The sequence below is a fragment of the Macaca thibetana genome, chromosome 16, assembly GCF_024542745.1.
Source record: "Macaca thibetana thibetana isolate TM-01 chromosome 16, ASM2454274v1, whole genome shotgun sequence".
NCBI lineage: Eukaryota > Metazoa > Chordata > Mammalia > Primates > Cercopithecidae > Macaca > Macaca thibetana.
Genome location: NC_065593.1, coordinates 15,269,811 through 15,282,183, shown reverse-complemented (window position 1 = coordinate 15,282,183; position 12,373 = coordinate 15,269,811). Strand labels below are relative to the sequence as shown.

The 12,373-nt window shown below is 49.8% G+C and overlaps 3 protein-coding genes across 11 annotated transcripts in view; 2 read left to right on the top strand and 1 right to left on the bottom strand.

Moving 5' to 3' along the window:
* Positions 1-12,373, top strand: part of TXNDC17 (thioredoxin domain containing 17) — a 997,418-nt gene that overhangs the window by 453,952 nt on the left and 531,093 nt on the right. The gene's annotated exons all lie outside the window — the stretch shown is intronic.
* The window catches only part of LOC126939805 (uncharacterized), a 910,157-nt gene that overhangs the window by 575,839 nt on the left and 321,945 nt on the right, over positions 1-12,373 (bottom strand). The gene's annotated exons all lie outside the window — the stretch shown is intronic.
* WSCD1 (WSC domain containing 1) overlaps positions 1-12,373 on the top strand; it is a 392,253-nt gene that overhangs the window by 366,097 nt on the left and 13,783 nt on the right. For all 6 annotated transcript variants that reach the window (XM_050765322.1, XM_050765323.1, XM_050765324.1 and 3 more), the window contains 2 exons: positions 10,490-10,649; positions 11,657-11,821. In XM_050765322.1, coding sequence (XP_050621279.1) covers positions 10,490-10,649; positions 11,657-11,821 — 325 coding nt within the window. The remainder of the gene's footprint in view (positions 1-10,489; positions 10,650-11,656; positions 11,822-12,373) is intronic.

Sequence of the window (12,373 nt, the reverse complement as noted above, 5' to 3'; positions counted from 1 at the left end):
GCGCTCCAGCCTGGGTGACAGAGCAAGACTCTGTCTCAAAAAAACAAAAAAAAGAAACTGGGTTCACTCAGTATGGTGATTCCCGCCGTCTTTTCCTTGTCACCAGGTGTACCAAGTGTCATACCCACCTCCAGATAACACCATGTGTTTCGAACATCATGGCGACCTGCATTTGCGTAGTAAAGGGCTAAGGTGGGAGGGCCAGGTTTTTCGAGGGCTACGGAAATGACACACCTGATCAAACCAATCCCCTGGGCCTTATGGAAATCAGACACCGCCTCCTCCAGCATCCCAATATAAGCAGCCACTTTTCTGCTGCGCTCGGGGGTTTTCTCTTTGTTCGAACCCCCCCTCCCTCTGTCTCTGTATGGGGGAGCTGTTTTCTTCTTCCTTCTTTCTTACCTATTAAACGTTCCACTCCTTAAAATCACCCCACCCGGTTATCTAAACCGGCACGAGACCAAGAACCCTGGTGTTCCTGTAGTCATCAGAGCCGTCTCACTTGGATGCCTGACTCGGGGTTTAGACCTTTCTCAGTGGGTGGGAGGGAGCTACTGTTGGTGTGGCAGGGAGGGGCTGGTATGGCTTGTGTGGCACTTTATAGCTGCAGGTAGGATGTTGTGGAGCAGGGAGAGGATGAGAGCTAATAAAGGAGGGAGTAGGTCTAAGAGACACCACAAGACACCACTAAGGGTTGGAATCCACAAGAGAGGATGTGGGGGCCTGAAGGAAGAAGTGGGAACCTCCAGGGAGGAGGATGAGGCACCTCCATGGATAGGGTTGGGGGTGGGGTGAGGCAGCTGACCTGTCCAATGCAGGAGGGAGGTTCTCCTCGGATCCTTCTGGAGACAGCCTTTCTCAGGGGCACCCTCAGAGATGCCTTGGCAAAGCTGCCGCAGAAGTCGACCTGGGACCTGGTTCTAGAGTTAGGGATTTCAGGTAGGGCAAGAACAGTGCCCTGGATGTCGTGCCTTTAAAACCACTGTCTGCCCAATGGAGCGAGCCTTTGGCTCCCAGACTGTCCATCCATTCTCCCTTGTCTCGCCCCTGGATGTGGGTGTAACTTTAACTCAAACCTTCTGAACGGTCAGCCCTTCAGCTCTGAGCTCTGCAGATGCCTGGCGGGGGATTTGCTGGAATTCTGACTTCACTCTAGAGCAGGGGTTCACAGCCTTGGATCTGTTGGCATTTGGGGTTGGATAATACTCGTGTTGGGATCTGTCTGTGCGTTGTAGGATATCTAGCAGCATCCCTAGCCTCTACCCACTAGATGCCAATAGCACATCTTCCCTCCATTGTGACACACAGTCCCCAGACGTTGCCGTATGTCCTCTGGAGGGCAAAATCACCCCCAGTGGAGAACCACAGCCCTGGAGAGGCACCTGAAGATGCCAGGCAGCCATGCCCAGACATGGCCCATATCCCTGTGGGGCTGAATCCTGGGGAGCAATGGTCTCTTCCAACCATTGTTGAGGATGGAGAAGCAAATTCTGCCTCCAGCATTGAGATCTGATGGATGTGAAATTGGTTAGAAGTTGATCAGACCCAGACCTGCAGAGGCCAGGGACCTCTTTGCAGGGAATGGCATCCTCTCTTCCCTCCTGAATGTTAAGGGTGGCAAGAGAGGTGAATTCGGGGATGTCTGGCTGTATTTGCCTCCTCTGAAGTGCCAAACACATCCTCTTTGGAAAGGCCAGTGGTGTGGAGGCTGCCAGGCAGTCCCAGTGGCAGCTCTATCTCATCCCAATTTGGCCGAAAAACAAGCTCAAATGTCCTGTGATGTGGGAATGGTTAAATTATGCCACAGCCATACAGTGGACTACAATACAACCATTGAAAATGTTTGCAAAGACTTTGATGATGGAAAATTCTCACAGTAGAGTGTTAAATGGGGCAGAGCTGAGCCTGGGGGTAGGAAGCTAGGGGCTTAATTAGAGCTGGCCGTGCTGTGGGGCCAGGAGCAGCAGATGTGAGAGGTGGGGCTTGGAAACAGGAAAAGAGGGGGGAGGGTTCCTTGTCGTGCCCCCACTTTTGAGCACCATCTGAGGCTTATTTGTGGCCCCAGATAAAATGTCTAGTGTTTTTTGCTACTTAGCGAAAATGGATTTGGGGAGCTCCAAGAGTGTAGTTTGACAGAAAAAGAACATTCCAGGCGATATCCGCATCTTGATGATCTGACTCTCTGCCAGCAAGAGGGACTTGACCAATGTAATGTGTTTTTAAAGCCCAGTCAAATGATCTTGTCTAATTTCCTGTGATCGTACTAGAGATGGAAAGAGACCTGCTCATGCTCAGTCCTCTTCAGGATCCTGTTGGCTCCTTTGTTTCAACACAAGGCGAGAGTGAGCAGGGGGCAGCTTCGATATTTGCATTGCTATCAATTCAGATCTGGGGTAATTAGTTTTGTCGCCTGATATTTGTGCTCAAGGACATAGGCTATTTGTGGGGGTGCTCCGAAAGGAGGCCGATGAGCGAAATCTAACACCATCTGCAAATAGGTTACTAATGTGAGACACTCCACCAGCCATTATACCTTGTGTTGTGAGGTTTGTTCTCCCAGCAGCTGTTAGTGATTCTACTGATAAAGGAATCACAGGGAGAGGAGGAAGAGAGGTGGTGCCTTTCCCTTTTCCCCTCTTTTAGCCTCTTTTGGGTGTCTGAATTCTTTATGCATTAATCACCTGGATGTTTTCCCACTGACATTTCTTCTAAGTTTTTTTGTTTGTTTGGTCATTTAATGGTGGTGCTCACCCAGCCACCTTTCAAATGGAAGAGCATGCATTAATATGGAATCTGTTTGTTCTCAGCTGGGCAGCTGTTCTTGCAAAATCCACTTGAATCCTGATAGATGCAGTCTATCCAAGCTAGTAGCCTTATGGTCTCCATGGAGCACCCAAGTTCATGTTTTTGCCAAGGGTTGGGTGTGTAAGAGCCTGGGTTTTGTGAGCCTTGAGAATGAGAATTTTCTCTTTGACAGAATGCTGTAGTCATTCTAAGAGCTATTGGATATGCTTTGAATTGCTTATAAAAACTCTGTGGTAAACCTGTTGATACTGTACTCTGTGTGTATTTCCAAAAACATGTATTGTTTGTTTTTTGGGGGGGAGGGTTAACACATATCTATTTTAGAGAATTTGAAAATTTTCCAAGTGCAGAAATAAAAATAGAATGCACCTGTAACAACTAATAACATGGAACATCTTTTTGGTCTTTTGTTCTCTACGTAATTTGTTTTATAAACGTTGACTCATTCCTTCTCACATTTGTTCTTTTTTCCCATTTAATATGTTGTGAGCATTTTCTTTCACTGTGCTATGCCTTAGGGCTTATTGGCATTCTGTCCTCCCCTGAGGGAAATTTAGGCCATTTCCTTTCTTTTTTTTCTTTTTCCTTTTTGCTATTATAAACAATGCTGCCACAAACATCCTTGAAGATAAACCTTTGAGCACATTCATGTGTTTCATTGGGCTATACAGGCAGATAAGGAATTGCTGGGGCAAAAGATAGATACATTTTATATGAGCCGTTTTAAGACTTTTCATACATTTTGGGAAGTGTGTGTTCTAGCCTCATCCTTCTGAACTGGCAAAAGGGCTTTAGAATCATGGTAACCTGGGTTCATATCCCTGCTCCGCCACTTTCTCATTTTGTGATCCTGGCCAGATCACATAACACAGAGCCTTAGTCTTCTCGTCTGCTAAATGGGATGGGTGGAGATGAAAGTGCCTCACCAGACTGTGATGAAGATTCAGTAACTTTGTGGACACGACCAGTTTTGTGATTTATGTTTTGGGGCGTGTCTGGAGTAGCACATGTTCCAGACAATGCTTATGATCGTTGTGATTATTCAGCATCCCCTAGTTCTTTCAGTGTGTGGAGGATGCTTGAGAAACTTCCTGGGATGAAGAGCCAGTCCTTTCCCAGGTCAGTGGAAAGCCAGGCACCTCAGAATCCCAGTGGTTGGGTGGTTCTGAGTCACACCCTGTTTCACAGACTCTTCTGTCTGAAGGATGTTTGTTTGGCTTTGACAGGGAGGGTGTTGCCTGGGGTGGGTTGGTGGGTTAAGTAGGTCTGCTGTCTGGGGCTCAGGTCTTCAGAGAGCCATTCACCCCTGGAGACATCCCACCCCTGGAGACATCCCACAGGGTCCTCTGGAGACATTCTGACATTTGCCGCAAACAATCATGCTTGGCCTGCTGTCATATGCATAGAGTGGATATTGCAGCCTCTGTTTAGAGTGTGTGCTACAGCGCACGGAGAAGGGGACTGGTGAGTCTGCTCTTTACATGGAGAAAAGTGGATGCTGTGGGGGTGTGGGGAAGCCCTTGCCTCTGCCGCCATGCATTTGCCTCCTCTGGTCTCAGCCCATTCATGTTTACTGAGTATCTACTCTCTGAAAGGCACTTCGAGAGTATTTCAATCCCCAGATCCCCCATATGGGTGGAGGAACCAAGACTCAATTCAGCTAAATTGAAACTCACACCTAGAGACGCCAGAGCCTCTGTTAGCCCATTTGCATTGCTGTAAAGGAATACCTGAGGCTGAGTAATTTATAAAGAAAAGAGGTTTATTTGGCTCATGGTTTTGCAAGTTGTAGGAGTATGGCCCCAGCATCTGCTTCCAGTGAGACCTCAGGAAGCTTCCAATCATGGTAGAAGGTGAAGGGGGAGCCAGCATATCTCATGGTGAGAGATGGAGAAAGAGATGGGGAGGGGGTGCCACGCTCCTATAAACAACCAGCTGTCCGTGAACTGAGAGCAAGAACTCCCTCATTCATTACCAAAGGGATGGAGCTGAGCCATTCATAAGGTATCTGCCCCTATGATCAAATGCTTCCCACCAGGCCCCACCGCCAACATTAGGGGTCACATTTCAATATGAGATTTGGAGGGGACACACATCCAAACTCTGTGAGAGCCCTGAGTCATTAAACTGCCCCTTTTACAGAAGATAACGCCAAGGCTCAGCGATGCCCAGTTGCTCGTGGGCAGTCCACGGATGGGATTCAAAGCCCACAGTTCCTGGTGACAAGCTTTGGGTTGGTTCCACTCCCAGCATCTGCCTCTCCAAATCACAAGGCCCCGTGCTCAGTTACAGCATCACTGGACAAGTTTTCAGCCAACCTGACAGATGCCTGAAAGCAAAAGTCTGCCCCCTTTATCCCCAATCCTTGAAGTCATCTTTGCGGGTGTCTTCTTTCCTTTTTGTACCTTTTCCTTTTTGTACCTTGAATATCCAGACCTGCCTCTGGAGTGAAGGGAACTGCTCTGGAGGCAAGAGACTGGCAGAGCTAACCTCCGTACTGGTTTGCAGATTTCACTGGAAACCCAGTGCATCCATGTGTTTGCCTCTCAGGAGTTGAGCTGTGTTGATGTGGCAAGGCCCTGGACTCGGAGTCCAGAAGGCTGGCTCCTTTTCCCAGTCACCTGGCACGCTGGGCATCCTGGGCTCTTCACTGCCTACCTCCCAGCTTCCATTTCCCCGTTCTGTGATCCCTGAAATCTCTGTCATTCTGTGTAATCCTGGTGATCCTGAGAAAAGTGCTAGAGGAGGAATGACGATGGAGGAGATGATGCCCAGAGGGGCTGGTTTGCTACAGGGGTCCCGCCTGGGGCCTTGCTTCTTACCTCTTACCTGGAGGAAGGTTCACTCCTTGACCAAGCCTCCTGCATGTGGATCCTGGCCAGCCCCGAGCCCTGCCCTTGCTAAGTCATGACCTTGCTCCAGGCTGAGTGCCCACCCATACCTCAGCCCAGCCCAGCACTAGCCCTGCGTTCAGACCGAGCCAGGCTCAGGCTGTAGATGCACGATCAGGATGAGGATGCGTTTCTTTTCTGCCCTTGGACGCAGGCTGAGCCGGGTCTTTCTTTTTTTTTTTTTTTTTTGAGACGGAGTCTTGCTCTGTCGCCCAAGCTGGAGTGCAGTGGCGCGATCCTGGCTCACTGCAAGCTCCACCTCCCGGGTTCACGCCATTCTCCTGCCCCAGCCTCCCGAGTAGCTGGGACTACAGGCGCCCGCCACCGCACCCGGCTAGTTTTTTGTATTTTTAGTAGAGACAGGGTTTCACCGTGGTCTCGATCTCCTGACCTTGTGATTCGCCCGCCTCGGCCTCCCAAAGTGCTGGGATTACAGGCGTGAGCCACTGCCGGGTCTTTCTTTCACCCCTCACCTGTCTGAAACAATCCCACATCTATCTTCTCACTTTCTTTTTCTGCCTTGCATTCTTGGATCCTTTTTTCCTCTTCTCTCTCTCACTGAAGCGCCCTTTCTCTCTCTCACTGAAGCATAGGGTAGGGTGGGGGGAGCAGGGAAGTTGGCAGAGAGATGAGATTCATCAATATTTAATTTTTATGGAAATCATGTCCTAGAAATCCCCAAGGGGCTGAAAATTGTTCTGTGTTTTCAGAATCCAGTGATGTTGCTGAAGCGGTGATGTTGTAAATAAAACCACATTACTGTCTGCAGCTCTCCCGTCGCTCTGCAAACACCCGGAAACTTGACAGTTTAATCCACTCAAGGAAGCAAAAAGGTTCGGGTCACTGCTGGGGGCAGCCCATTCTCCAGCCCTGGGATATAAAATTGTGAGGCATCAACGTCAGCGGTGCTGTTACTGCTGGGGAGGGAGACGGAGCCAACGTGCCTTGAGTAGATTTACCATATGCTGGTGAAATTTTTTTTCCTCGGAACAGGAATCCCAGGACAGCAGAGCCCGCTCTGGGCTTTCTGATGTGGGGAAGATTTGCTTAGAGAGAGCGGGCTTTCTTCTCCCTCATGCCTGTGGTGCAGTTAACCCAATGACCAGCAGAAAAATGAGACCCAAGTTAGTTTCCAGCAGCTTCTGGTGTGGTTGGGATTTGGAAGGGACATTCATTTCTTTCTTCATTCGTTCATTCATTCATTCATTCATTCATTCATTCATTCATTCATTCATTTCTTTATCCATCAAACATTTATTGAGCATCTGCCACATGCAAGGCACTTTTCCAGATTCTGAGAATATAACAAAGCACACAAAAAACACAACAACCCTGCTTATGTTCTTGTGGAAAGAGGCAAACAACCAACCAGGTAAATAAGTAAATTATATAGTATGTTGTATGGTGATCCATGTCGTGGAGGAAAAGGAAGTAGGAATCCTAGATGTTTACTCATGAGAAATGCAAACATTTATGGACTGCAAGGCTTGCACAAGAATGTTTGGAGGAGCATTATTCACAATAGCTAAAAACTGGGAACAGCCCAGATGTCAATCCACAAGTGGATGAATCAACAAACCAGTGCATCCTTGGATGGAATACTACACAGCAATGAAAAAGGAATGATCCACAGACGCAGATAACAACATGGATGGATTTGACAGATATTTTTCTGAATGAAAGAAGCCAGGCACACGAAAACATGTGCTGGGTGATTCTATTTATATGACGTTTTAGTATAGATAAAATGAATCCGTGGCGATAGAAATCTGAAAAGTGGTTGTTCTGGGGAGGGCAGGATGACAGTGAATGGGGAGAGGGGCCTCTGGTGTCACGGATGTGCTGCCTGTCTTGGTTGAATGGTACACCTGGGATCAGAGCATGTCATCAGATAGGTTATTACACAAAACTGGAAAGCATGGTGAGGGAATAGGATGTGTTGGTGATGGTGGGAGGAGTTTGCACCTTGAAAAGGGGGTGGCCGGGGAAGGCCCCATGGAGGAAGCGACTTGAAGGAAGTGCGGGAGAGAGCTATGAGGGTATCTGGGCGAAGGGCATTCCTGGCAGGGGGAGCAGCAAGTGCACAGGCCCTGAGGTGGGATCATGAGTGGAGAAGTCAGGGAACAGCAAGGAAGCTACTGCATTGGTCAGCTTGGCTGCCGTGACAGAGTGCCACAGACTGGGCAGTGTAAACAACAGACGTTTATTTTCTCAGTCTGGAAGCTGAAAGTCTGAGATCAAGGTCTCAGCAGAGTTGGTTTCTTCCGAGACCTCTCTCTTTGGCTTGCAGATGGCAGCCTTCTTACTGTGTCCTTGTGTGCTTGTCCCTTGGTCTGTGTGTTGGCCGTGTCCTAACCTCCTCTTCTCGTAAGGACCTTTGTCATATTGGATTAGAGCCTACCCTGATGGCCTCATTTGAACTTAATTATCTCTGTAATCCCAGCACTTTGGGAGGTCGAGGTGGGCGGATCACCTGAGGTCAGGAGTTCAAGACCAGACTCGCCAACATGGTGAAACCCCGTCTCTAATAAAAATACAAAAATGAGCCAGGCGTGGTGGAGCGTGCCTGTGGTCCTAGCTACTTGGGAAGCTGAGGCAGGAGAATCGCTTGAGCTGGGGAGGCAGAAGTTGCCGTGAGCTGAGATCGTGCCACAGCACTCCAGCCTGAGCGACAGAGTGAGACTCTGTCTCAAAAAGAAAAAAAAAAAAAAATGATCCTACATCCAAATAAGGTCCCATTCTAAGACCCTGGGGTTAGGACTTCAACATATGAATTTGGGGGACACAGTGCAGCCCATAGCAGCCAGCATGGACAGAGGTGCCTGAGACACAGACTGCCCGCTGTGTGCTGTGGACACCTGCGCTGCTTGTTTCTGTTGTCACTGTGATGAAGGTGTTGGTGTGGAATGAGGCAGGATGAGGGTTTTGTGATAGAGGGTGGATGAAGCTGTAGAGACCGGAGGTGGCAATTCTTGAAGTTGCTTTTCACGAATTCACATCACCGGGGAAACTTGCTTCTAGCAAAGCCAGCAGTGTGGAGATTGAGGGTCAGGACCCAGCTCTCGCTTTCCACAGAAGAGTGGTGTGGCGGCCGTGAGGATGGGTCTAGTTGGAGGTACCACCGAAGTTCGATAGTCCATCGTATACTTACTCACAGCGCAGGTGCCTCCTTGGCTTGAAGAAGGATGAGGCGAGCAGGGGGAGGCTTTCCTGGGGGCTGCTTGGCACCTAGGAGAGCATGCGGCCTGCGCTTACAAGAGCAGCCTGACAGCGGGGGGCAACCTCCAGCAGCATTTCCCCCACTCCCTCCAAAGATACCCATCCTCCCACCAATGCCCCAGGCCCTGCGTCATCTTCGCTTGCATGGGACTCAGTCTGTTGTCTTTTATGAGTGCCAAAATCCTCAGCTTTACCTAGCCATGCTCAAAAAATGCTATTGATTTTCTTTTTCTTATTTATTTATGAGATTTTTGCTGTGGGCAAAAAATAAAAAGGTTTCTGCAGTATTTCCCTTAGCAGTGAGAAGCTTTCTCCGCCCACTGTCTCCCTCCCTGGCACACACACTCGCAGATTACTCTCTCATCTCTCTACGCTCCCAAAGGCCTAGCATCTCCGACTGTAGGATGCAGAGAGGGAAGAGATGAAAAGGGGCTAGTGCCTGGGGCAGAGCGAGGACTTTCCTATACATGTGGGAGTGGTGGGTGGATATATTTTTGAGCAAGACACAGCTGATGCCCAGAGGGTTAAGGAGGTCGAGCATGACCTCTTTCTCCCTGAAAGTACAGCGTGGCGGGCCCAGTGCTAGGCACTTTGGACCCGTCTCATTTAGTCCTCACCATAAACCTACGAGGCAGATTTTATTACTTTTTTCAGTGATGACATTCAAAGAGGTTAGGCACCTTGCTCAAGGGTGCCTGGCAAGTGAGCCGGAATTCACTTTCACACCTTCAGGATGCCAGCCACCAGCTCTCTTCAAGCTGTGGTGCGGCTTCCCCAAAGGGGAACAAGGACCCACTTAAGAGACTGCTGGGAGCTGGGCTGGCCCACAGAGTGAGACGACTCCTCTCTCCTACCCCTGACAGGGCCCCCCTCCATTTTTTAAGAGTCCTCCTTGGGGTGAGCATCTCGGGCGGGAACAAAGTCTGTTCTTCTCCACCCCTTCCGTCTTTGGAAAGATGACTATATGAGAATCTCTGCACCCTGCACTGGGGCATCTGGCATGAGAGGTGGTTTTGGTTTCTTTCCAGGGAGGTGGCTGGCCAAGGAGGGCCGGAGGGAATCTCAGTCCTCTCTCAGGGCTCGAGCTCTGTTCATTAGTGATGTGACACGTGGAACCCTGGGCAGCCCTGTGCCAGCTGATCTGCCCCGCTCTGTGCCGTGCAGACATCCACTCCTATGGATGCCCCTGCCCAGAGTGCCCTTTCTATCCCTGGCACTCCTGACAAATGCCTTGGAGTCTCAAAAGCATGGTTCCAGCTTCTGTCCCCTGCTTTCTTCACGTCACTCACCCCTCAGTCATATTGCTGCTCATACTGTTGACTTGTCAAGGAACCAACCAAGTAGGGCTGTGCTTATAAGAACAAGGGCTACTTGAGCTACTTGAAGCTCACGTCTTGTTGAGCTTTGTCTCTCTGGAACTGGGCACGGAGTGTAGTGGTGGAAGGATGGTGATCATCCCTGTGGATTCTATACAGCTGGCCGTACATCGTCCATGTTCATCCCATTCCTGAGCCCTGGGAAGCAGGACCCTCAAATTCACTCAATGTGCTTCTCTTCTTATCTTTCCCTGGCAGGAGTTCCCCTTGGCCATTCTCAGGGGCTGGGAATGCTACTGTGCTTACCCTACCCCCCAGTTCAACCTGCGTGATGCCATGGACAGCTCACTATGTGGCCAGGACCCTGAGGCACAGAGGCTGGCAGAATACTGTGAGGTCTACCAGACGCCTGTGCAAGGTGGGTTCTGCGTCCCTGACTGGTAGTGGCATTTGGTCTGGGGGGTGGGGAGAGCTTCCAGGGTTGGGAGATGCCAGTCATGGCCAAGCATAGAGTTATGAGGTATGGCCGGTGTCTGTGTAAACGTCTTGGCATCTTGATGGGTGGTGGAGATAATGGGGAGAGTCAGGTTTCCACCCTCCACAGAGGCTGAATCCTGGACTCACTTTAAAAAACACTGGACCTTTTATCTAAATCTCTCTGGGGATGACAATGGTAAGAGGATGAGCAGAGAGGGACAGGTCCCAGAGAGATAGCAACAGAAAGGTGGTAGGATTGGGAAATGTGGGAAGAATGGGATCCCAGGAGCTGCAGGGGCCACTGGTGCCTCCAGGACCTGGGAACCCTCCTTGGTGTGAGCATCAGGTCTGCCCCTATTGACCTTAGGAACTGATGAAAAGAAGAGCAGGTGAAGAGGGATGTTACCACCTTTATCAAGTGCCTACTGTGACCCAGCACGGCCCTGGAGGTTTTGGGGCTTTCCCTTGGTGATTTCATGTGCTCCTTGTAGCACCCCTGGGGATGAGACACAAGAATGACTTGCCTGTCATTAGTCCAGCTCTGGTTTACTGTTGATAGTCCCTGGGTGTGTCACTTTGCTCAGCATAGCCTCAATCCCCTCCCACTTCCCCTGGTAGAATCTGGAATTATCTGTGCTAACTTAGGAGCAAGAGTTTGGCTGTGGTCATAGAGACAGAATGGGAGTCGAGGGTCCCTAGGGTGTCTGATTCCCATCCCACTCCTGCACTGCCGTCTTGGAGGCCTCATCACAGGGCTTCCTCTGACTAGCCACAGACCTGTGCAGCTAAGGTATAGTTGGAAGATCTCTTCCCTGCTTTGGGTCTTGGTTCCCTCATCTATTAAACGGGAGTCTTCGTTCTTCAGTCCCTCTAAGGGAGTTTAGTGGTGAATTGGTGAGTCATAATGGAAGTGAGTAACCAATCCCGTGATGACTTTTGGACTTTCAGACACTCGTTGTACAGACAGGAGGTTCCTGCCTAACAAATCCAAGGTGTTTGTGGCTTTGTCAAGCTTCCCAGGAGCTGGGAACACATGGGCACGGCACCTCATTGAGCACGCCACTGGCTTCTATACAGGGAGCTACTACTTTGATGGAACCCTCTACAACAAAGGTAAGTCAAAGCTACAGAGGACAATGGAAGGCAGCTCCCAGTGACCAAACTGTCACCTTCCCACGCAAGCTTCTCAGGGCACTAGAGCAGTGCATCTCAAACTTGAGTGTACATAAGAACCACCTGTAGGTGGAGCCACTGTGTGCCATACTCACCCTTCAGGGACTGAAGACCAGCCTGCCTGGTGGTCCCCATCCACAGCAAAGTTACACCATTGTATCCACGAACACTCACAATCTAGGCCACTGAGGCAGTTGCAGACACCACTGATATTGATTACAGACAAGGAAATGACACTGAGACTACACTACTCCCCCACCCAGAACCAAAACCTAAGCATGCTACCCAACCCATGCTATAGGATACACCTACTAGAAAAAGTCTTTTCCTATGAAAGCTCCTCCGTAAAATTGGAAGAGGTGACTGTCCCCCCAGATGTGCAGATATCAATGCAGTCACACAAGAAACGTGAAAGAGCAAGGAGGCCAGGCGCAGTGGCTCACGCCTGTAATCCCAGCACTTTGGGAGGCTGAGGTGGGTGGATCACCTGAG